At 57.6% G+C, this 21,232-nt stretch overlaps 1 protein-coding gene across 4 annotated transcripts in view; it reads right to left on the bottom strand.

Moving 5' to 3' along the window:
- KIF21B (kinesin family member 21B) overlaps positions 1-21,232 on the bottom strand; it is a 51,662-nt gene that overhangs the window by 12,630 nt on the left and 17,800 nt on the right. For 2 of the 4 annotated variants that reach the window (XR_005259764.1, XM_038162484.1), the window contains exons 4-30: positions 19,698-19,847; positions 19,336-19,470; positions 18,833-19,000; positions 18,256-18,371; positions 17,500-17,695; positions 16,389-16,578; positions 16,216-16,279; positions 15,166-15,390; positions 14,820-14,901; positions 14,248-14,365; positions 13,769-13,960; positions 12,996-13,195; positions 12,738-12,845; positions 12,315-12,383; positions 11,711-11,940; positions 11,171-11,318; positions 10,878-11,072; positions 9,965-10,066; positions 9,686-9,851; positions 8,894-8,954; positions 8,530-8,587; positions 7,890-8,095; positions 7,350-7,424; positions 7,112-7,225; positions 6,452-6,490; positions 4,280-4,416; positions 3,826-4,006 (exon numbers count right to left, since the gene is read on the bottom strand). Coding sequence is in view for 2 of the 4 variants with exons in the window: in XM_038162484.1 (XP_038018412.1) it covers positions 3,826-4,006; positions 4,280-4,416; positions 6,452-6,490; positions 7,112-7,225; positions 7,350-7,424; positions 7,890-8,095; positions 8,530-8,587; positions 8,894-8,954; positions 9,686-9,851; positions 9,965-10,066; positions 10,878-11,072; positions 11,171-11,318; positions 11,711-11,940; positions 12,315-12,383; positions 12,738-12,845; positions 12,996-13,195; positions 13,769-13,960; positions 14,248-14,365; positions 14,820-14,901; positions 15,166-15,390; positions 16,216-16,279; positions 16,389-16,578; positions 17,500-17,695; positions 18,256-18,371; positions 18,833-19,000; positions 19,336-19,470; positions 19,698-19,847 (3,725 nt within the window). In the remaining 2 variants the exon portion in view is untranslated. The remainder of the gene's footprint in view (positions 1-3,825; positions 4,007-4,279; positions 4,417-6,451; positions 6,491-7,111; positions 7,226-7,349; positions 7,425-7,889; positions 8,096-8,529; positions 8,588-8,893; positions 8,955-9,685; positions 9,852-9,964; positions 10,067-10,877; positions 11,073-11,170; positions 11,319-11,710; positions 11,941-12,314; positions 12,384-12,737; positions 12,846-12,995; positions 13,196-13,768; positions 13,961-14,247; positions 14,366-14,819; positions 14,902-15,165; positions 15,391-16,215; positions 16,280-16,388; positions 16,579-17,499; positions 17,696-18,255; positions 18,372-18,832; positions 19,001-19,335; positions 19,471-19,697; positions 19,848-21,232) is intronic. The other 2 variants (XR_005259765.1, XM_038162485.1) reach the window with 1 other exon arrangement.

The following is a 21,232-nucleotide window of genomic DNA, read 5'->3' on the forward strand; positions in this document are numbered from 1 at the left end:
ACAGCACTCGAGGTGTGCCCTCACCAGTGCCCAGGGCAGGGGCAGAATGACCTCCCTGCTCCTGCTGGCCACACCATTCCTGATCCAGGCCAGGAGCCATCGGCCTTCTTGGCCACCAGGGCACACTGCTGGCTCATGTCCAGCCGGCTGTTGACCAGTGCCCCCAGGTCCCTTTCTGCCTGGGGACTGTCCAGCCACACCATCCCCAGCCTATCTCTTAATTGTCACTCCATCTTTATATCACTTATGTATTATGTATCTTTATATCACTATCCTAGACTATGTGGCCGCATTTCTCCTCACAGAGAAAAGCAAGGCACAATTTTCCCAAGGATTTTCTGGGAAAGGCAGAGAGAAGCCTCAGAGAAGAGAAAAATAATTCTTATCTCTATTCTCTTCGCCCGTTGTTTTGCACATGTGGAATGTGTTAGGATATTGTTTACCTGAAGGGATTTGGTAATTGGATTCTGCTGAGGATCGTTTCATTTCCTTGGCCAATCACACTAAGCTGTTGCCTGACTGTCGAGAGACAGTCACAAGTTTTCTTTAGTATTCTTTAGCATTCTTTGTAATACAAATCTAGTACAATATAGTATAATAAAGCAAGTGTTCAGCATTCCAAAGCCTGGGAGTCAGATGTCAATCATTCCTGTGACAAGGGCACCCTGATATTCTTATAATACTATATTATACTATTAAGAAAAAACCCATCTGTGGAGACAGATGGCATGCCAGCCCTCTCCCTTGGAGAGGTATCCCTTGAATGGGCTATGATAAGATCTTCTCAAACTCTCATGATTGAGAAGCACTCTGTGGTCTTGGTGAGTTCCCAGCATGCTTTCGAACCCCGTGTAGATTTGTTGGGATCAATTGGTTTTTCCCCTTGGTACCACCCCTGCTCTTCCCCATAAAACCCCCCATTTCTGCCCTGTTCAGGGGGAACTGTTGTCCCTGGCCTTTGCAGGGTGCTGGAATAAAGGAACTCTGTGGAACGACCACACGGTGCTCCTCCTGTCTCTTTGTCCCTGTGCTGGCCTGGGTACGCCTCGCAAGGCAGAGCTGAAATCACCGAGAGCTGAAATTACTGCTCAGAGCTGAGCTGCCTGCCCCTTGCTGGCATTACCCTGCAGCTGAAGGACTGCCTAAGACTCCTAGAAAGGCTTCTCTTGGGGTTCCTCTCTCTGGGAAGGTTGTGGCATCCAGGTGGAGCCATCAGACTCCAATCGCCCTTGCAGACAGTCTGATACAGCTTTGACCTAACTGGTCCTTGAATCCAAAACACCATCGCCAGGGCCAGTTAAGAAGCCACCCTTTGGTAAACAAATCTCCATGACACACTCCACATGTGCACAACAACAGGTGCAGCAAGTGGAGATAAGAATTGTTTCTCATTCTTTTCTCTGAGCTTTCTCACAGCTTCTCAGGAAAATCCTGGGAGAGAGCTGTCTCTCTCTGCTCAGAGGAGATGTGATTAGCACAGGTGATGCCTTGTCAAGGCTGAACAGAGCCTAGAATAGAGACTAGACAGAGCTAAAAAATATAGTAGGGATTAATTAGGAATAAATAAGCCTCAGTAGATCCACCTTAGGCAGCACAAGAGCCCAGCAATTTACATTTTGTCTGGGGCAAAGCAACCTTATAGAAATACCACTACTAAGGCAAATTGTGCCCAAAGACAAAAAAGCTTTTATTCTCTATTGCTGCTTTTTAGACACCCAGGGCACTGAGTATAAAGTTCTACTAAAAGCTAAAATCGATATTCTAAATCTATATTTCTATTTCACTTTGTAGCTTCATATATCTCAGTTTCTCCAGGGGTTTCAGTTCAATCCTTGTGCTTAGATTTCCCTCCAGGCCTGTGCCCTGAGGGGATTGTATTCCAACACCAGCCAGGGCTACACCCCAGGTGAACCCAAATGGTCACAAAAGGGACAACTGGTCACGGGGTCTCTCATTTTTATAAGTTTTGGTCCATTTGCATATTGGGGTTAATTGCCCAATTACAGCTCCAGCCCATGAAGTCCCATCCTTCTTGTTTTTATCTCTTCAGCCCACGTTGTTTGTGCTCTTGGGCCTGAGGTCTGGAGGATTTGTCCTGTCCTTGGCCCTCAGCTGGAGCAGGAATTGTTTTGTCTCCCTGCTCTGTGCAGAGAGCTCACCATCCCCTAGAGTGAAGCCCAGACCCACACACTAAAGCAGCACAGAATCTGAAAAATAGAAAAGCCAAAACCTGAGGCATCAGGGAGGATGAGACCAGAGCCACTGAGGAACCACAGGGCTGGCTCCAGGCTGGCACAGCTGGGTCCCACACTGAGGAAAGGCCCTGAAGTATCCCTGTCCCTCTGGCCACAACGCGACCAACAGGAGCCTTGTCCCACAGGCCAGTGCTCAGCCTGCAAAGGCAGCCAAGGATCAGGGTCTGTGCATGACTCAGAGCATCCTGCCCTGGCTTCCAGCTGAGTTTCCTCTGCTCTCCTCCCGTGCCTCTCTGCTTCCCACAGGAAGAGCTGGTGAGTGCTGGCATCCAGCACAGGGAAGCAGAGGGTTTGGCCTCTGTGCCAAGAGAGAAGCCAAGGCAGATGAGCTGAAGCTGGATGGAGAAAGGAGACCTGTGCCACAGCAAGTGGGTAACTCTGACCTGCCATACTGTCCTAACCTTGGAGCCCTACTCCGGACTGGCAGCCACAGCTACCGTCTGTTCCACGCTGCTTTCTGGCCCTCAAACTCCTTCCAGAGACCCACGTTTCCCACTGAAGAGGCTGTGATTTACCCAGCTACTCTGCTGTTTGGGGCTGTGCACCTCCATGGGAGCTCCCAGCTCTCCTGGCCACCCCCAGAACAGCTGCAAAAGCTCTTCAAAGCTCCTGACCCTTAACAAGTGCTGGATTCTGCACTGGGACACAGCAACCCCGGCTGTGTGGATACAGCAGGGAACAGAGGCTGGAGAGCAGCTGTGGGAAGGGACCTGGGCATCCTGGTCAATGTATGAGTCAGCAGTGCCCTGGCAGCCAGGAAGGACATCCATGTCCTGGGACACACCAGGCACAGCACTGCCAGCTGGGCAAGGGAGGGAATTGTGCTGCCCTGCTCTGCACTGGGGTAGCCTCACCTCAAGCCCTCAGGGCAGTTTTGAGCACCACAATATAAAAAAGACATTAAACCATTGGAGAGCATCCTAAGGAGGGCCACGAGAATGGGGAAGAGTCTGGAGGAGAAGCCTGATGAAGGGCAGCTGAGGTCACTTGGTTTGTTCAGCCTAGAGGAGACTGAGGGGAGACCTCACTGGGGTCTTCAGTGTCCTCCTGAGGGGCAGCAGAGGGGCAGGTATGGATCTTTTCCCTCTCATGACAAGTGACAGGACTCACTGCAATGGCTGGAGCTGAGCTGGGAGACGTTTACATTGGATGTTAGGAAAAGGTTCTTCCCCCAGAGGGTGCTGGGGCACTGAACAGGCTCCCCAGGAAATGGGCACAGCTCCGAGCCTGTCTGAGTTCAAGAAGTGTTTGAGCAACGCCCCCAGGCACAGGACAGGATTGGTGGTGTGTCCTGCACAAGGCCAGGAGGTGCACTTGATGATCCTGATGGGTCCCTTCCAAGTCAGCATATCCTGTGATTTTATGACCCTGAGTCTTTGCTGCAGGAGGCCCCCATGGGTTCCCTCACCCCAGCCTCTCCCAACCTCCCTGTTGCCTAGGGAAGCAGCACTGCAAAGTGGCACTAAGAGCTGCTATCTGGCCATGTCCCCAGCCCCTGTGGGTTCTGGAAATGGCTTCTGCAAAGCCAGAGAAGCCCAGAGTGCCCCGGGTCCCCCCGAGCTGCACGTACGTGAGGGTGCGGACGCAGCGGGCGGAGTCGCGGATGTCCCACACCTTGATGTACGACGTGGACACGGTGAACACCAGCCCCGTGTGGCTGCAGTACTTGATGGAAACCACGTTGTTTGGGTGGCCCTTGAGAGAAGCGATTTCCTGGCCTGTCACCAGGTTCCACATTTTGCAGCTGCGGTCTGTGGGAGGAAGAACATGCCCAAGAGTGTTGTAGGTGTCTCCTCCAAGGGCATGGTGGCCTGGGGACAACACACCCTCTGAGCATGTCCCCCCACCCACAGGGCCAGAGGAAAGGAGCCAGCCAGCCCCAGCACAGGGGCAGGACAGGGCAGGGCAGGGCTCAACACGGAAGACAGGGACCATCCCTGTATTGCCAACACTTCCCATGCTCCCGGTGCCAGCCTGCTCCCACAGCATCTGCATCCTCCCTGCCCCCTCTGCCCACCACCCACCTTTGGAGCCGGTGAAGAGCAGCTCATCGGTGGCATCCAGGCAGAGCACAGGCTTGGTGTGTCCCTCTGCCACTGAGACACACTGCAGAGGGGCTGTCCGGGCATTCTTGGTGCCACCCACCGGGTTGATGATGCCCCTTCACAGGAGAGAGAGAACAGGTACAGCGCAGGGTGGAGAGGCACGGTGCCCACCCTGCCAGGGCATGGAAGAACATGAGCTGTCTCACCCCAAGCATCTCCCACTGCCCAGCACTGAGACAGGCTGCTCCACCTGAACGTGGCCTGTCTGAGCCAAGGTCTCTGCGGAAACCCCAGAATGTCCCCATGCGCACCCCCTGCCATCAGACAGGGAAAGGGGGAGGCTGCCCAGTGACCTCTGCTCTCCCCCCACACCTCTCCTGCCTCACCAGCACAGACCCAGGACAGTTCAGGAGACTCAGCCCCTTAGCCCTGAGGTCCATTCTGGGGCAAGCTGTGCCCTCTCCAGCCTGGAGCTGAAGCTCTGCTGGGATAATGTTTCAGAGTTCCAGTATCAGCACACCCATCCCTTGGAGGCTGTCACCCTTTGGCTGGTGACATTTGAAGACAGGGCCTCACTCCTTTACACAGATCACAAGGGTGACAAAGGGCAGGACCAGCATCTGCCCCAATGGCTGTTCCTGCCCCCACTGCTGGCTCTGGGCAGGAGAGCACCTACCCCTGCCAAACCTGCTGCCAAGGAACACTGCTGTCTGTCCTGGGGGACATCATCTGCCAAACCCTCCACTTCAGACATGCTCAGGGTGCTGAGGACCACCAGCCTGACCCTCCCGTGTGTGCCCAATGTGCCTGGTCATCAAGCACAGCCACAGCACCCAAAGTTGTGCTAGTTTCTTCTTACAGGCAGGGAAACTGATGCATGGGGCTAGAGAAGGGCAAGGTTTGCATTAGTTGTGAGGACAAGCACAGGCTCATGAATTTGGGTTTGAAAATCACATGCATGTGATGTTCCTCAGCTCTGCACTTACCAATGCCAAGCCAGCAGCCTGCCTCTCACCCCTAGAGCTTCCACCAGCCTCAAAGCAACCCTGAATCCAAAGGGAAATCCCTGCACTGCATCTTCCATGGACTTTGAGTGGCTGCCTGACTACAAACTGCCCAGGTGACCCAGCTCAGACTGGTCTGGTGTCACTACCCCAGTGACAGGGGGCCTGCAGGAGCTCAGGGCATAGGCAGAGGGAGGGGACACCTGGGTGCTGGACAGCTGATCATGGAATCATGGAATGATTTGGGTTGGAAGGGACTTTGGACACCACCTCATTCTATGCTCATGCCATGAGCAGGGACACCTTCAACTAGACCAGGTGGCTCCAAGCCCCATCCAGCCTGGCCTTGGACACTTCAGGGATGGGGCAGCCACAGCCAGGGCCTCACCATCCTCATAGGGAAAAATTTCTTCCTAATATCTAGTTCAAATCTCTCCTCTTTCAGTTTTAAACTGTTCCCCCTTGTCCTGTCACTGTTTGCCCATGTAAAAAGTTGCTCTCCCTCTTTGTTACCAGCCCCTTTAGGCACTGTAAGGCTGCAAGGCTCCTAAAGGATAGAGGAAATGTGGCCCTTGTTCTAGGAAACCTCTGTAGTCAGGTGGATGCGGGGAGAGAAGCTCAGGAGAACCTTATTTCCAAGACTGAGCTCTCCACCACCATCTGACTTGCTTTCTTTAGGGAAGAGACTGACCTTTTCCAACTCAGCACCAGGGAAGCACAACCAGGCACGAGGTGAACCTGAGATAACTGCCTGGAAGAAGCTTGCACAGAGGACATACTGCAAGCACCCTTCCCCATCATCTCACCATCCTGCTGGAGAGCTGGGGAAGGGGTGGGACGTGGTGGTCTCATGCTGGCAAGAAACCATCAGAGATGGAGGAGAACATGCTGCCAACCCAAAGCAGCCAGCACCATCGGTGAGCCCAGCACCACGTACCAAGGGCTAATCCAAGCAGGAACAGTTTGAACTTGCAGCTGAGGGACAGCATCAGGCACCAGAGGCGGCATGCCGGGGGGACAGACACACAAGCTGGGATGGGGGAGAGCAGCAAGCTGCAGGCAGAGCATGCAGGGACAGGGAGAGCAGGCATCTGACAGAGAGAAGGAGGAGCGGAGGAAGGGATAATAAATAGAAAGTTGTCTATACCTCAGCACCTCCGAGACAGAGGAATCGCTGTCATCAGACCTAGGGGCAGAAAATTAGCAGGATTATGGGAGAGAAAACCCAGACTAGAGAAGGCAGCAGTGGAGTCAGAGGTGGAAGATTGTTATTGCATCCAAGCCAGTGTAGGACAGAGAGAGGGAGTGGAGGAAGGGAGAGGGAGAAGCACAAGTGGAGAACCAAGGGAGAGCAGAAGAGCAGGAGGGCATGTAAGGATCAGACAGCAGGTCTGCAGGTATCCATCAGGGAACACCAGCGCTGCTAGCAAGCCCAGAGCACCTGACCTGCTGCCAGGAGAGGCTGGAGCAGCATTTGTGGCTGGACACCAGTCCATCAGCTTCCTTTGAGCCCTCATCCCCTCGCCCCATCCTGCTCCCTCATCTTTCCAGGGGTCCAAGTCTGGCACCAGCCTGTCTGCAGGCAGAGGCCGGGACTGTGAGCTCAGAGGGGCACAGCAGGCAGGAGCACAGCCCTGGCATGGCAGCTGCTCCATCACAGCAGGGAGGTGAAGAGGTGACAGGACACTGGCTGGAGCCAATCCAAGCCCTGGTGTTCCTATATACCCCCACAGGACTCGGTACATGCCATGTGCTATCCTGGTCTGGGTTCCCCTCGCTCAGACACTCTCAACCCAGCAGGACTTACTTGTCCAAGGCAGATCCCTGGCTCTGGGTGCTCGTGAGACGGGAGAAGACGTTGCGGTCGTTGCGCGGACGGGTGGGTGGGGATGAGGGTGGTGTGAAGCCAATGTCTGCAGGCCTGAGCCAAAGGATCAGAGGGACACATGACTTGGGAACCGCACACCTGGCACCTGACTGGCACCAGAAAGAATCCTGGGCCACACAGGCCCCCCTGCCCGTGTCACTGTTTCTCCCAAGCTCACCTGGCAGGCTGCCCACGGTCATAGGATTTCCGCCGCGTCAGAGGCGAAGTGTCCGAGCCCCGGGACTGCCTGGGACTGCAGCAAGTGAACAAAGCAGAGTGGGTGCCTGCCCTGCACAAGGATCCCTCCACAACACCTCTGTCAGATCACCTCTGTCTGATCCCTCCACAATGAACACCTCTGTCCTCCCCCAGAAGAGCAAACGAGATTGGGCTGAAGTCACAATCTCAAGGTAGCAGAGGCTTTTGGCAACCCAAGACACCTTCAAAAAGGCTGATAACCCAGAGCAGGGAGTTGGGGACCCCCATGCCCCGCTTCTTTCCCTGCTCCTGAAGTATCCTCCTCTCCATCTGCAAAGGACACCAACATACTCCCACACTCTCCAAGCCCCGCTGAGGAAATTCACCACGGCACGCTGTAGCCAAGCATGGCGTGCAGGATTGGGCTTCCCTTCACCCCTCTGCACCTCCACAGGCCAGGCACAGCTTCCCCAGGCCCATGCCTCCCTGAGCCTCCCAGACACTGGCGGCCCATGCTCACAAGGTGCTGCCTCGCGTGGGCAGGCTGATGGTGCGCGACACCTTCTCCTTGTAATAGGGGTCCCGGATGGAGAAGCCGATCCCGTCCTCCTTGATCTCCATGAGGGATGCCAAGGACTTGGTGATGTTCTTGGTGGAGACGTCCAGCGTGGGTCCCAGACACTCAGCTGACACTGCCTTCATCTGCCCCGAAAGCTTGGGCTCTCCCTAGAGCAGGGCAGAGGGCTCAGGGCGGGCAGCACAGGGGGCAGTGGGAGCAGCCAGCAATGCGGGTTGGAAGAGTTTGTGCTCTCTGGCCACAGACCAGCTCCCCCACATCCCACTGGGATGCCCATCACAGCCAGCTCTCCAGCAAACATGACAGCCTGTACAGAACACTGGCTGCTTCCCTCCATGGGGCCATCCTCAGTGCCACTCAGATTTGGAAGGTCCTGCCTGCGGGTGTTTCCCAAGTCTTTGGTGCTCCAGGACAGGATCACTGTACCAGGAGACCTTGGTTCTGCCCATCCAGTGAGCACCATGCTGCCTTATGCCAAAGCTGGTTCCCCAAGACTACAGAGCAGAGGCCTGAAGCATCACTGAACATCCTCCATCCCTCCTCCCAGTCTCTGTGACCAGGCCACACAAAAAGGCCAACTAACCTTGAACTTGAAGTCATCCTGGCTTGCTGAGCCCTTCATGGTGAAAGACTGGGAAATGCTGCAAGGAGAAAGGAGCAAAGATGGATCTTCAGTGCCAAACTGTCTTCAGAAAGCTGGAGCCCCTGGTCCACCAGACTCCTTGGGTCACCCTCTGCCCCCCAGCACCCTTTCTCCAAGGATTGACCAAGCCTTCACTCCCTGCTCCCCCACCAAGGGCATCCTGCTCCCCCACCAAGGGCTGGGCACCACAGAAAAGCTCAGGTGGGGCTCTGTTCATCCATGCCCCTCTACGAGACCCATGGATGGCATCAGGCATTGTGCCCCAGCCGCCACCACCTCAGGCAGCGCCAGGCTGGGGGCTCACCTCCCATCTGAGGCCAGGCTGAACTCTGAAACTTCCTCATCTGTGCTGGTGTAGCCATTCTCTGCGAGAGGGAGACAGTGCATCAGCAGAGGGGACCCAGAGGGGACCCCACTGTCACCAGCCCCATCCAAACCCTGCAGCAGAGGGGGCAGCCCAGGAAGGCGTGGGGGGTGACCCAGTCCTTGTCCCTGTTATCCATGGCCAGGAAAGCGTGGGGGGTGACCCAGTCCTTGTCCCTGTTATCCATGGCCAGGAAGGCGTGGGGGGTGACCCAGTCCTTGTCCCTGTTATCCATGGCCAGGAAGGTGTGGGGGGTGACCCAGTCCTTGTCCCTGTTATCCATGGCCAGGAAGGCGTGGGGGGTGACCCAGTCCTTGTCCCTGTTATCCATGGCCAGGAAGGCGTGGGGGGTGACCCAGTCCTTGTCCCTGTTATCCATGGCCAGGAAGGCGTGGGGGGTGACCCAGTCCTTGTCCCTGTTATCCATGGCCAGGAAGGCGTGGGGGGTGACCCAGTCCTTGTCCCTGTTATCCATGGCCAGGAAGGCGTGGGGGGTGACCCAGTCCTTGTCCCTGTTATCCATGGCCAGGAAGGTGTGGGGGGCTGACCCCCGTGGGGGGCTGACCCTTGTCCCTGTTCTCCATGGCCAGGGCACACGCTCCCACCCAACATGGCCCTTGGGCAGGTCCCAGCCACAGCACCTCCAGGCGCTTTCTGGAGGGCCAGTCCAGGTGGGCACCCGGCCCACAGGCCGCACAGCTGGCCTGAAGATGCACCTGCCTCAGGCCCCACCTTGCTGGACGTTGTGGATCAGTGCCTGCAGCTCAGGGTGTGACTCAGCCTTCTCCCTCAGGGCGTCCAGCAGGGCGTGGTTCTGCGAGGAGCTGGCCACGTCCGTCTGCCGCAGGCGCCCCTCCAGCAGCCGGATCTGGGCCTCCTTCTGGGCCACCTGCAGCCCCTGCACAAGCAATGCTGGCACTCGGGCAGGTGCCACAGGTCCTTGCCACCAGCTCCCCCTGGCACCCAGAAAGAAACCCTGTCACACATCCACACCCCAGCCCTGCCCCACACCTTGTCGATGGAGGCTTTCAGGAAGTTGTCCAGCAGCAGCCGGGCTTCGGCCAGGGAGCAGGAGCTGATCACCACCGAGGTGTCCGTGGAGTCCAGCTCCTCCTGAAACACCGAGAGACAAGGGCTGGAGGCAGCAGGGTAGCCTTGCTGCTGCATGTGGGAGGGGTGGAAGGGCCTCCATGGCAAACACAGCACTTCCATCACCCTGCAAGCACTGCCCAGTCCAACCTCACCCTCCCCAGTCTGCCCAGTGGCTACTGGGGACATCCACCCATGGCACTGTCCAGTGCTGAAGGGCTTATGCACTGCTACAGAAATTCTGGCTCCAACACAAAACTAGACACTGAGCAGGCACCAGGCTCACTCAAATCCACAACCCAAAGCCTAGTGTGAATTAACAGTAGCCCTTCTTCCCTGCTAATCAAGGTGACAGCTGGGGACAAGCCAGGGACAGCACACAGCCTCCATTTCAGGCTGCAGGCTTTGAGGGGAGTTGGGAGCTGCCCAGTGACATGCCCAGTATCACAACTGGACAAAAGACCTAGATGGTTTCTGCTGGGAAAAATCCAGTCCTCCTGGGATGTTTCCAGTGCATGAAGCAACAACCATGGGTACAAGTGACCACCAGCCCCATGGGCAAATGGGGGCTGCAGCTCCCTACAATTCCAGGACAGCAGGACACCATCGGCCTATGCATGGACATGCAAGGACCTGCCAGAACTCCTCTCTGTAATTAATCACCTAATGAGAAGTGACTGTGTGGGTGAAGCACCACCAACACTAACAGCTCAGAGGACTCTGGGTCCTCTGAGCAGAGCCCAACCCCAGCTGGCTGCACCCAAGGATTCTCTTTCCACAGAGGGATGCTCTCATTTTCTCCCCGCCAGCCAGACCAAGTCCTCCTTCTGCCCACCTTGGTCTCCTCAATCTGCATGATGGTGGCCTGGCAGTCTGAAATGCTGTCGTTGATATAGTCAATGTTGGCCCCCAGCACCTCAATCTCCTCGTTCAGCTCTTGCAGACCCTTCTGCTCCTTGGGGCTCTCTGCCTGCAGCTTTGCCCGCTTGCCCAGCAACGCCTCCTGCAGCAGTGACAGCTCCTCACGTTTCTGGGGGAAAAGGGAAGGGGGATTAGCACTGTCGACATGGCCATCTCCCTGTCCTGCACCCAGCACCCAGTCCTCTCTGTCCCCAGTGCTACAGCCACCTTGATGAGCCTCTCCATGTCTGCCTCTAGGTTGACGATGGTCATTCTCTGCATGACAATGTCGAAGATGCGCCGCTCCAGGGACTGCCACTTGAGGCGAGCAGCTTTGCTGAAGGTCTGGCTCGTCCCCTTCTTGGGGAACTTCTTCCTACAGCCAGAGGGAAGAACAGGCATATAGGCAGATGGCCACACCATGCTGGAGAGCTAGGCTCGGCCCAGCATCCGGGATCTGGCTGGCCAGAGACAGAGGATGCATCTGTGTTGTCTCCACATTGCCCAGCTTTTCCTCCTAGCAAAGCTGGACAAGAGATGAGTCCAGCAGGGTTTGTGCCACAGCATTTAATCCTCATGGAAGGCCAGCTTTGAGCTCAAGCCCAGGTGACAGTCACACTCTGCCAGCACAGCTTATCACAGGATCACTGACTTAATATGGCTCAAGTGGAGACTAAGCAGCCACCCTTCAATCTCCACCACCCACCAAAAGCCAGGCATGGGGTCCCTGGCATGTCTCACCCCCTATCACCCAGCCCCTGCCCTGACCTGGCAGGCCGAGCCCCATTAATGGAGGATGAGGGGTCTCCCAGAAAGTTGTTGATTTTCCTGTTCCACTGGCGCACAATGCTGGAGACGGAGCGAGCGCCAGACTCGGGCTCGGAGGAGGTGGTGCTGGCCGAGACCTCCGCGCCCGAGTCCATCATGGCCGGCTTCTGGCTCGTCCTGCCTGCCACCCGGTCTGACATGGGCTTGGCCAGACGGCGCAGTGCTGACACCTGCCCGCAGGAGGGACAGAAGACATGGTGTCAGCTGGGCAGCCCCACCCAGCCTAAACCCATTGGCATTGCCCCCAGGTCCCCACAGGTCCGAGAGCAGCAAAGCCCAGGGACATTTGTGCCTCGTGGGGTTCCCTCTCCTCCCTCATAGCCTAACCCTGCCACCAGGCTCTGCTGCTTGGGATGGGGAACTCTGCTGCTGCCTGCATCCATTTCCCACCTGGTTCCTGAGCCATAAAACCTCTCCCTGCCTTTTGGGGACCCCATTCCCAAAACCAGCTCTGTCTGAAAGATGGGATTTCTCCAAGCCAAGCACTGGGGCCCAGACCCCCGTGGAAACTGGGGGCTATGTGGAAGAAACCCCCTTTCCTCACCTCCTGGGTTTTCCTCCGCAGCACTATTTCCTGCTGTCGCTTCTGAGATTCCAGAGCCCTGATCTGGAACTGCATGAGCAAGAAAGAAAAAGACACCCTGAGGTTCAGCCCAGATGTGGTCGCAGTCCCAGTGCTCCCTTTGGCACAGTCTCACTCCTGATTCTAACAACGAGCAGGCTCCCAGCCTTGAGCTGGCTCTGGGTGCATGTTCCCCCCTCCCACAGCATCCCCCACAACTCCACCAGGAGCAGTGGGAAGCCTTCGGGAGCCGTTCATGCAGCTGTGCTCTGCTAGGACTGGGCAGGCTCCAGCGAGGTTTCACCAAGCTTCACGATATCTGTGAGCACCTGGAGCGCCAGAGCAGCACAAACACCCCCTCCCCAGCCAGACCAGCCCCCTGCACGTGGCAAGCCAGGCTCTGACCTCCTGCCGGCGCTGCTCCTTCTTGAGCTGCGCGATCTCCCGGTTCCTCTTGGTCTCGGCCAGCCGGCGCCGCTGCTGCTCTTCCCTCATCTGCTTCATCAGCGCCACCTGCAAGGAGGGGCCGCTGTGCCACCGCCCCGGGCCACCCACCCTCCCAGCAGACAGCACCCTGCACTTGCCACCAGAGTGCAAAACATTGCTCCAAGCGGGGAGCCGGCCTTGTCCGGGATTCCTCCCTGCCCCGGCGCATCCAGGTACCTTTGCCTTCTTCATCTCGGCCACTTCTGCCTGCAGCTTCCGCAGCTCCCGCTCGTAGCGGGACTGGTTCTTGAGCAGGCGAGCGTGCTCCTTCTGGGCTGCCTGCAGCTTCTGCAGGTCCCGGTTCATCTCCTTCAGCCGCTTCTCATAGTCTGCCTTGATCTTGTTGGCTTTCTCCTCTGTGTAGCACTCCATGGTGCCTGGTGGGTGGGGAGAGAGCTCGCACCGGCCACGCACCCCGGGATCCTCCCGTACCCACATACCTGCCTGAGGCACCAAGCACTGCGTCCCTCCCCGTCCCATCAGAGCCCCCCTCACCCATCAGGAACTGGGGTCTGTCTGGGAATACCCGCTGGAAGAGCTCAGCACAGAGTGGAGATACAGCGGCTGGCCTGAGCAGAGCTGCAGACTGGGACACACAGCCACACACAGGGGTGACCCTGCCCTATTTAACCCTGGAGATCAGCCTCACCACTGGCTCTTTAGCCCCTCAGTTTCTCCAGGAGTCCCCCCAGCTCATGAAGTGGTGCTTAAGGCTGGAAGAGGCTTTGCCATCCTTCTGCAACCCCAGCAGGGTCCAGAGCTGTGCAGCTGACTGATGCTGCTCCCATGGCGAGACAAGCAGAGTCTTGGGGGTGCCAGGGATTCAAGGAGAAGCAGGGGGATGACAAAGCTCTACCAGAGCAAGAGGTGGATGCTTTGACTTAGAGTTAACTGGGCTTGAGCTGGAACTGGGGTCTGGAATGGGATCCCAAGGGTGAGGCAGTTCTCACTGAGGTTTTGCAGGACCCGGTCCCGCTCCAGCTGCGTGTCCCGAATCTTGTTCTGCAGTAGGATCAGCTTCTCCTCATACTGGTGCTTGAGGGTCTGCAAACGCCGCTGGCTGTTCTCCAGCTCATCAATCAGCTTCTGCTTGATCTCAATCTCACAGGTCAGATCCGCCAGGTCGGCCTGGAAATTCACAGCTGGAGGCAGAGGAGAAAGTCAGGCTGGGAGGCATGGGGAGCATCACTTGCATGGCTCCACTGAGTCATAGCACACAGAGAGGGCAGAGGAGCTGATGGGAACCCCCACTGCTGGGGAGCAGCAGCACCCAAAGAGCACTGTGGCAACCCTGGGGCTCTTCCAAGTCCTGCAGAGCAGACTTGGTCGGGGCATGGTGAGCTCTGCCTCCCCAAGAGCAGAGCTCATTGCCAGAGATACCAGCAAGTGCCCCTCCATGCCCATGGCTGCACACAGATCTCCACTTTACCCTTCTCCTCTGCATCCGAGTCTGAGTCCACCAGGCTCTCTTCACTGCCCGAGTCCTCATCTTCATCCTCGCGCCCATCCTCTTCCTCACAGCCACTCTCATCCTGTTCTTCCTCCTCCTAAGAGATGAGTGGCTAATCTCAGCCAGCAGGATGGTCTGTCCTTTTCCCCACAGCTTCTTCTTCCTCCAAACCTGAGCTCACCCTACAGCAATGGGCCACAGCCCCCCAAGTGAGACTCAGCCTCCCACACAGGATGCCCAGGGGCTGCAGCACCATTTCTGGACCCCCAGCACAGAGGGGGAGGAACAGCAATTTGACCCATTCATCCCTTCCCAGCTGACCCCTCTTCATCTATGCTGATTGAGATCAAGCCCCCAAAAATGTGGACTCCTCATTCTACATCCAGGCTGACTGGGGAGTACCCAGCTTCTGCCCTGCCCCAGCATGGAGTCCTCAGCAAAGCGACCCTTCCAGCCTGCTTCAGGGCCAGGCTGAGCGTGATTCCATGAGTGGCAATTTCAGTGCTCCACCACCCAGACACCCCCACAGCATGAGCACGATGCCCACTCACCTCTTCCCCCTCGTTCTCATCAGTCTCCTCCCCATTGTCCTGCTGCAGCTTCTGCCGCTTCTTAAACGCCTCCTTCTCTGGGCTGGGGGAACAGAGGGGGGCTGGTCAGTCCCAGCATGAGAGAGGCCAGAAACAGGCTCTGCTGGGCCACCCTCCCCCTGGCTTTTGACCTTTGGGGAAAGCAGCTTCTGGAATTACCTGATGGGGAACAGGAGACCAAGGGCAGGGCAGGGCTGGGAGGGGAACGCAGCCATGTGGGCTCTGGCTGCAGCAGAGCCGGGGGAAGCAGGAGCCCCAACCCCAGAGGGACAGACTCAGCCTCCCCCTTCCCAACACCTCCCCTCACCTCTTCCTCTGCTGCCGCCGCTCTTTCTTCTTCAGGCGCTCCAGGTCCTGCTTGGCCCGCCGGAGCACGTCGGAGGCCTCTGTGTCCAGGGGAGCGGCGGGGCTGCAGAGCCCGGCCAGGCCGGCGCCCGGCGAGGAGCCCACGGGGAACGGGGGCCGGGCAGAGACCCGCGAGAGGCTGCGGCGCAGGGACTCGTTCATGGACTCGCTCTCCAGGAGCTTTGTCCTAGGGAGTGCAAACAGCACAGTCAAACAGGGGCACCCCGCTGGCCCTGCAGGGGGGGATCTTGCCTGGGTTCAGAATCACAGTGGTTTGGGCTGGAAGGGACCTTAAACCTCATCTCGTTCTCTATTCCTGCTGTGGAAGGGGCAGGGACACCTTCCACTAGACCAGGTTGCTCCAAGCTCCACACATTTGCAGATATGGGATAACCACAGCTGCTTTGGGCAAACTGTGCCACTGCCTCGCCACCCTCATAGGCAAGAATTTCTTCCTAACTTCTAATTCAAATCTCTCCACTTTTAGTTTAAAGCTATTTTCCCTTGTGCTATCGCTATCTGTCCACAAAAAAAAACCCTAATCCAGCACTCTCCCTCTTTCTTATAAGCCTCCTTTAGGCACTGGAAGGGGCTCTAGGGTCTCCCCAGCATCTTCTACAGACTGAAGATTCTGTACTCAGATGGTGTGAGCCAGGCACAGAGTCACTACTAAGCCATTCCCCCTAACGATGGGTGAGAAAGCCACAATGCTACCAGACAGGGTACCAGGATCAAGCAAGAGACTGGGATGGATCCACCTTTGGGAGGCAGCAGTCCCTGGAAGACCCCAGGCACTTCAAACAGGACCTCCCCCTCCATCAATGCCCACACCAAGAACAACAATAGCCCAAGCTCTGCCTGGCACCGAGGCTGGGCCTCCTTCAACCCTGTGTGGCAGCAGTGCTTACAGTCCACCCCAGCAACGCTGGAGGCACTGAGCTGTGTGTGTGAGGCACCCAGCCTCAGCCCCCGGCCGCAGGAGCCCAGACTGCCCAGCTGTGTGCCCGCTCACCTCAGCTCCTCGATCTCCCGGATGTAGTTCTGGATGAGGGTGCCGATGGCTTCGTTCCCGTCACCTGCAGCGCAGAGGCACCGGTGGGGAGAGGCACACACTGCTGGACCCCGGCCCCTGGCCCAGCTGCTGCCTGGGCTGGCCCACCATGCCACGTACCAGCTCAGCCCCACCTGCTTTGGCCAGCATCAGGTTGGCCTCCTGGCTCATGAGGTAGGTGACCCTGCTGTTGATGGCGTCGATGGCCTCCTGCATGGCCTTGACGCGCATGCGCAGGGCGCTGTTCTCCTTCTGCAGCATGGCGTTCTCCCGGAACAGGTCGCTGTAGCCCTCTGCGCCATCCTCCCCGATCACCCGCTTGCCCTGGGGGCACAGCAGGGGAGCCCCTGAGGGCAGGGCAAGCTGGGGCACCGAGAGCCACCACTGCACCCCTGGGGCAACCCCAGACAGAGAGCAGGGACAAATCCAGGGACCAGGAAAGCCTGAGCTGAACGTGCAGATGGGGAGAGAGGCTTCAGGGCTTCTCCCTGCCTTACCACCCCCTAAACCTGGCCAAGGTCCTGCCTTGACAGGCAGGAGCTGAGACCCTGTTTCTTAAGCCTCCTGACTCCTCCTAGCAGTTACTGCCAGGGGGCAGGGGATGGCAGGCAGGAGGGTCTGTCCCACTAAACCTGCCCCAACTCAAACACTAGTAGGGGTCTTTCTGCACCTCTCTCTGTCTCCTCATCAGGGTTGCTCCATCAGTTGGATTTGCCTTTGGTAGAGTTCATTTCCCTCACAGCAGCTTTTGTGTGGTGCTGTGTTTGGGATCTGTGCTGAGAACAGCACTGATCCCACAGGGATGATTTAGCTCCTGCTGAGTCAGGAGCTGTTCTACCCCTCACCCTGACCCACCAGCATGGGGGCAGGGGTGCACAAGGAGCTGGGGGGACACAGCCAGGACAGCTGTCCCCCACTCACCACAGGGATATCCCAATCCACAGGATGTCAGGCTCAGTATATAAAGCTGGGGGAAGGAAGAAGAAACGGGATGCCTGGAGTGTTGTCCCAAGTCACTGTTACACCTGACAGAGCTCTGCTGGACTGGGGATGGCTGAACACCTCCCTGTGATGGGACATGGGGAATGAGTTCCTCGGTTTGCTTTACTTCTTAAACTGCATCTAAACCAAGGAGTTTTCTCCCTGTTACTCTCCCAGCTCTCTCCCCCATCCCACTGGGGGGCAGTGAACAACCGGCTGCATGCGGTTCCCTTGCTGGGTAGAGCAGGACACGGCACCACTCACTGCCTTGTACTCCATCAGCTCCATCTGCAGCCGGGCGATCTCGGCCCGCAGGGCGCTGATCTGCTGGCTCGTCTTGTCCTGGTTCACCACCACCTTGTTCTTGATGTTGCGAGCCCGGTTGGCGTACTTGAGCGTGTTCAGGGTCTCCATGAAATCCCGGTCAGAGGGGCTCACGCAGGCAATCATGATGGTTTGGCTTGGGGATGCAAGGGCAGGGTGAAAGACAGCCCCTGCACAGCTCAGCAACCCAGCAGGTGGAGACGCAGGACTCAGCACAGACCACGTGCCCCCAGACACCCGTCCTGGATGGAGGCCCATCCTGAGCCCTTCTGGGTTTTAAAACAAGGTATGAACTGGGTTCATCCCTCCCAGAGCCAGAGCAGCCACAAGACCCCTCAAGCACATCACACAGCACTGGCGAAAGGCAGACCTTCCTCAATGCCTCCCTCTTTGGAGAAGAGGCAGGGAATTCAATCCCATGCTGGGCACCATCACTTGCCAAGTCCCAGATCTGTGAGGGCTCACGAAGGTTTTGTATCAGCTGATTCTGCCAAAGCTGCTAATTGCACCTGAGGCTGATCTTTACATCTGCAAAGTCATGCCGAGCCTGGAAGAAGGCATCTCTTCCTCACCAAGCAGCCACTGGAGCCCTGGGACAGCTCCGACATAGCTCAGAGCCCCCTCAGCCACATGGGCAGGGGGACAGCCCCTGCAGCCCCCAGCCCAAGCTGCGCCCCCAACCTGGGACTCCCTTACCTGTTGCCCCCGAGGGAATCCTGCAGCAGGCGGGTGAGCTTGGAGTCACGGTAGGGCACGTGCACGACCTTCTTGCTCTGGTCTCCAAGGGCACTGATGACATTCCCCAAGGCCAGCTACCAACACAAAGGGAAGCCCCCCCAGATTCAGCCCTGGCTGAGGATGCAGCACCTCCGGGGTATGCACTGTAGCACAGCTTTGGGTTGCACAGGGGGCAGGCATGGTGCTTCCCTCAGCCTGGGCTGTGCCTCTCTCCCATGCTGCACTGAGAAGCATCAAGCCCCAGAGTGGGTTTTTAGCTCCGATTAGCAGATCTCACCCTTCTGGGAGCTGCACCCCTGTGCCCAGCTGCACCCCTCCCCACAGCACGAGTCTCCTTTGGCAGCAGAGCTGTGCTCCCACCACTGGCACTGTGCGTGCTCTCGCCATCAGGCACAGGCAGCCCAAACCCCAGCCACGACAGCAGAACCCCAACAGCCCAGGGCAGCTCCAAGCAAGACCCAGAAGCGTCAGAGGCTTCCCCGGCAGGCCTTGCCCTGCCACCCCCCCTGCCCAACGGTGCAGCTCGGTGCCCTACCAGCCCACAGTTGATGGAGATCCCCTCCTTCGCCCTCTCGCCAGTGGCACCCGTCCGCTTCAGCCTCTCCGAGCCAGCCAGGTCCACAAAGTGAAACTTGGCTGTCAAGGTCTCGTACTCAGCAGCGGGTTGGGATCCATCCAGAAGGCTGCTCACCTCCTCATTCACCTGCAGCCAGGGACACGCCAGGGGTCACCACCCCAGCCTGGAGCAGGCAGAGGCTCCCTGGCCTTCTCCCAGATGTCAGCCAAGCCTGAGCGTTCCCCAGCCCCTCAGAGATGGGGACAGCATCCCAAGAGCAGCTTGCTCTGAGCCATCCTGCCCCAGATCAGCTCAGCCTCAGCTACAATTAAATCCTAATGCAGGCTATGACTGGAAAGAAGACAGAAAAATCCCTGCTTCTCTTTGCCAGACTTCAAACCCCCTCCCCTTCCCAAGGGAACTTCATGCACCACCTGGGTATGGAACCCAAGAACAGCCTGGCCATGAGGACCACATCTCACCAGCTCTGGGCGGGCACACACTCTGGTCTGGCACAGGTGAATAGTGAAGATGGCATGGGATCTGGAGCTCTGCACGTTCATCTGGGTGCTGGCCGTGGTGCGGGAAAGAGCTCCTTGTTTTAGGCACTGGATCAGCTGCAATGACACCAGGCAGGGAAGGAAACCTTAAAGCACTCTTCTAGGGAGTCAGGACAGACCCTGTGCAGCTCTGTGGACACAATGACCTTTTCCAGTACACCCCCAGGACGGCACTCCCATCCTGGGAGAGATCTCCCCCCACCAAGCTGTCCCCACATAGCACATCCCTGGCCAGGGGCACCCAGCTGCCACCCCTGCTCTGTGTCTGCCCGTCCTGCACCCACCTCATCCTGTGAGCTGATGAGGCGTGATGTGACCCCCGTGGTGTAGATGCTCCCACTGGCATCCTCGTGGATTTTGATGTTGGATTTTCGGTGGCGTGCGTCGGGGTCGCGGGTGCTGTCAAACAGGTCCAGGATCTCCTCATTGTAGAGCTGGGCAGGGCAGCAGTGGGCGTGGGGTGAGCAGGGGAAGCACGAGGCTGCTCAAGCCTGGCACTGCAGGACTGGCAGGAGCTGCCCTCTGGCACCCTGCTGCCACTCCCCCGTAGCTATGGTGCTCACACTGCCTGCAAGGCTGAGCAGGGAGCCTGGGTGTGTGCATGTGTACCACAGGAGGCACAAGCACAGAATCATGGAATCCTTCAGACTCAAAAAGCCCTCTAAGATCATTGAGTCCAACCATTCACCCCAGCACTGCCATGTTCACCACTAAACCATGTCCCCAAATGCCACACCCGCACGTCTTCTGATCACTTCCAGGGATGGGGACTCCACCTCTGCCCTGGGCAGCCTGTGCCAATGCCAGACCACAACTTCAGGGAAGAAAATTTTCCTAATATCCAATCTAACCCTCAGCTGGCACAACTTGAGGCTGTTTCCTCTCTTCCTGTTCCTTGTCCCTGGGAGTAGAGCTCAACCCCCATCCCACCCCAGCCTCCTGTCAGGAAGCTGTAGAGAGAAAGAAGGTCCCTCTGAACCTCCTCTTCTCCAGGCTGAGCCCCTCCAATTCCCTCAGGCACTCCTCATCAGACTGGTGCTCCAGAGCTTGCCATGCAAAGCTCTGAGCTTTGGGTTGGTCTCTGCTGCCCAAAGCTGTCCAGTTCCTGGTGCACACAAGCAGCTCCACTGAGCAGATGCCCAGGAGCTACACATCCCCCTGACCTTCCTGGCTCCCCTGGCCACACGAGCCAGTGAAACCCCACTCTCACCACAGCTCAAAGTCATCTCTGTCAGGTGGAATGGGGTTAAGGGGGACCAGGGAGTGCTGAACAAGCAGGAAAACCCTGCTGCCCCAGAGCTGACTCCATCCATACCCTAACCCTGCAGCCCCTCTCAGCCTGGGGTGGAGGGACACCCCTGCCCAACTGTCCCCCAGCTGCCACCATTCAATGTCACCTCTTGCACCCACAGCCCAGTGCAGAGGGCTGAGTCACCCAAGGATTGCAGGTTCCTGGCCAGCACAAGGGATCAGACTAATCCGTCCCTGGCTGCCCCTGGTGCCACCAGGTTCCTCAAAGGTTTAAACCTGCTCCCAGAATGTGTTCCCAGGAGCAGTCACAAGACAGGGATCAGCCAGAACAAGTCCTGTGCCTCTGCCAGGACAGCAGGGTTGGTGACCAGTGCCTGGCATGGCCATGTGCTGCTTTAGCCACACAGGACTTCGGGACAGGCAGAGAAACTGTCCCCATTTCCATCCCAGCACAAAGGATCCCTAAAGAGAAGCCCCACGAACTGAGCACAACTGGGCAGGCAACCAGGAGCTTGGATAGGCCAAGTGATGGGAATGGGAGGACACAACAGCACCACAGAGTTAACAA

Source organism: Motacilla alba, chromosome 26, assembly GCF_015832195.1.
Source record: "Motacilla alba alba isolate MOTALB_02 chromosome 26, Motacilla_alba_V1.0_pri, whole genome shotgun sequence".
In the NCBI taxonomy this organism is placed as follows: Eukaryota; Metazoa; Chordata; class Aves; order Passeriformes; family Motacillidae; genus Motacilla; species Motacilla alba.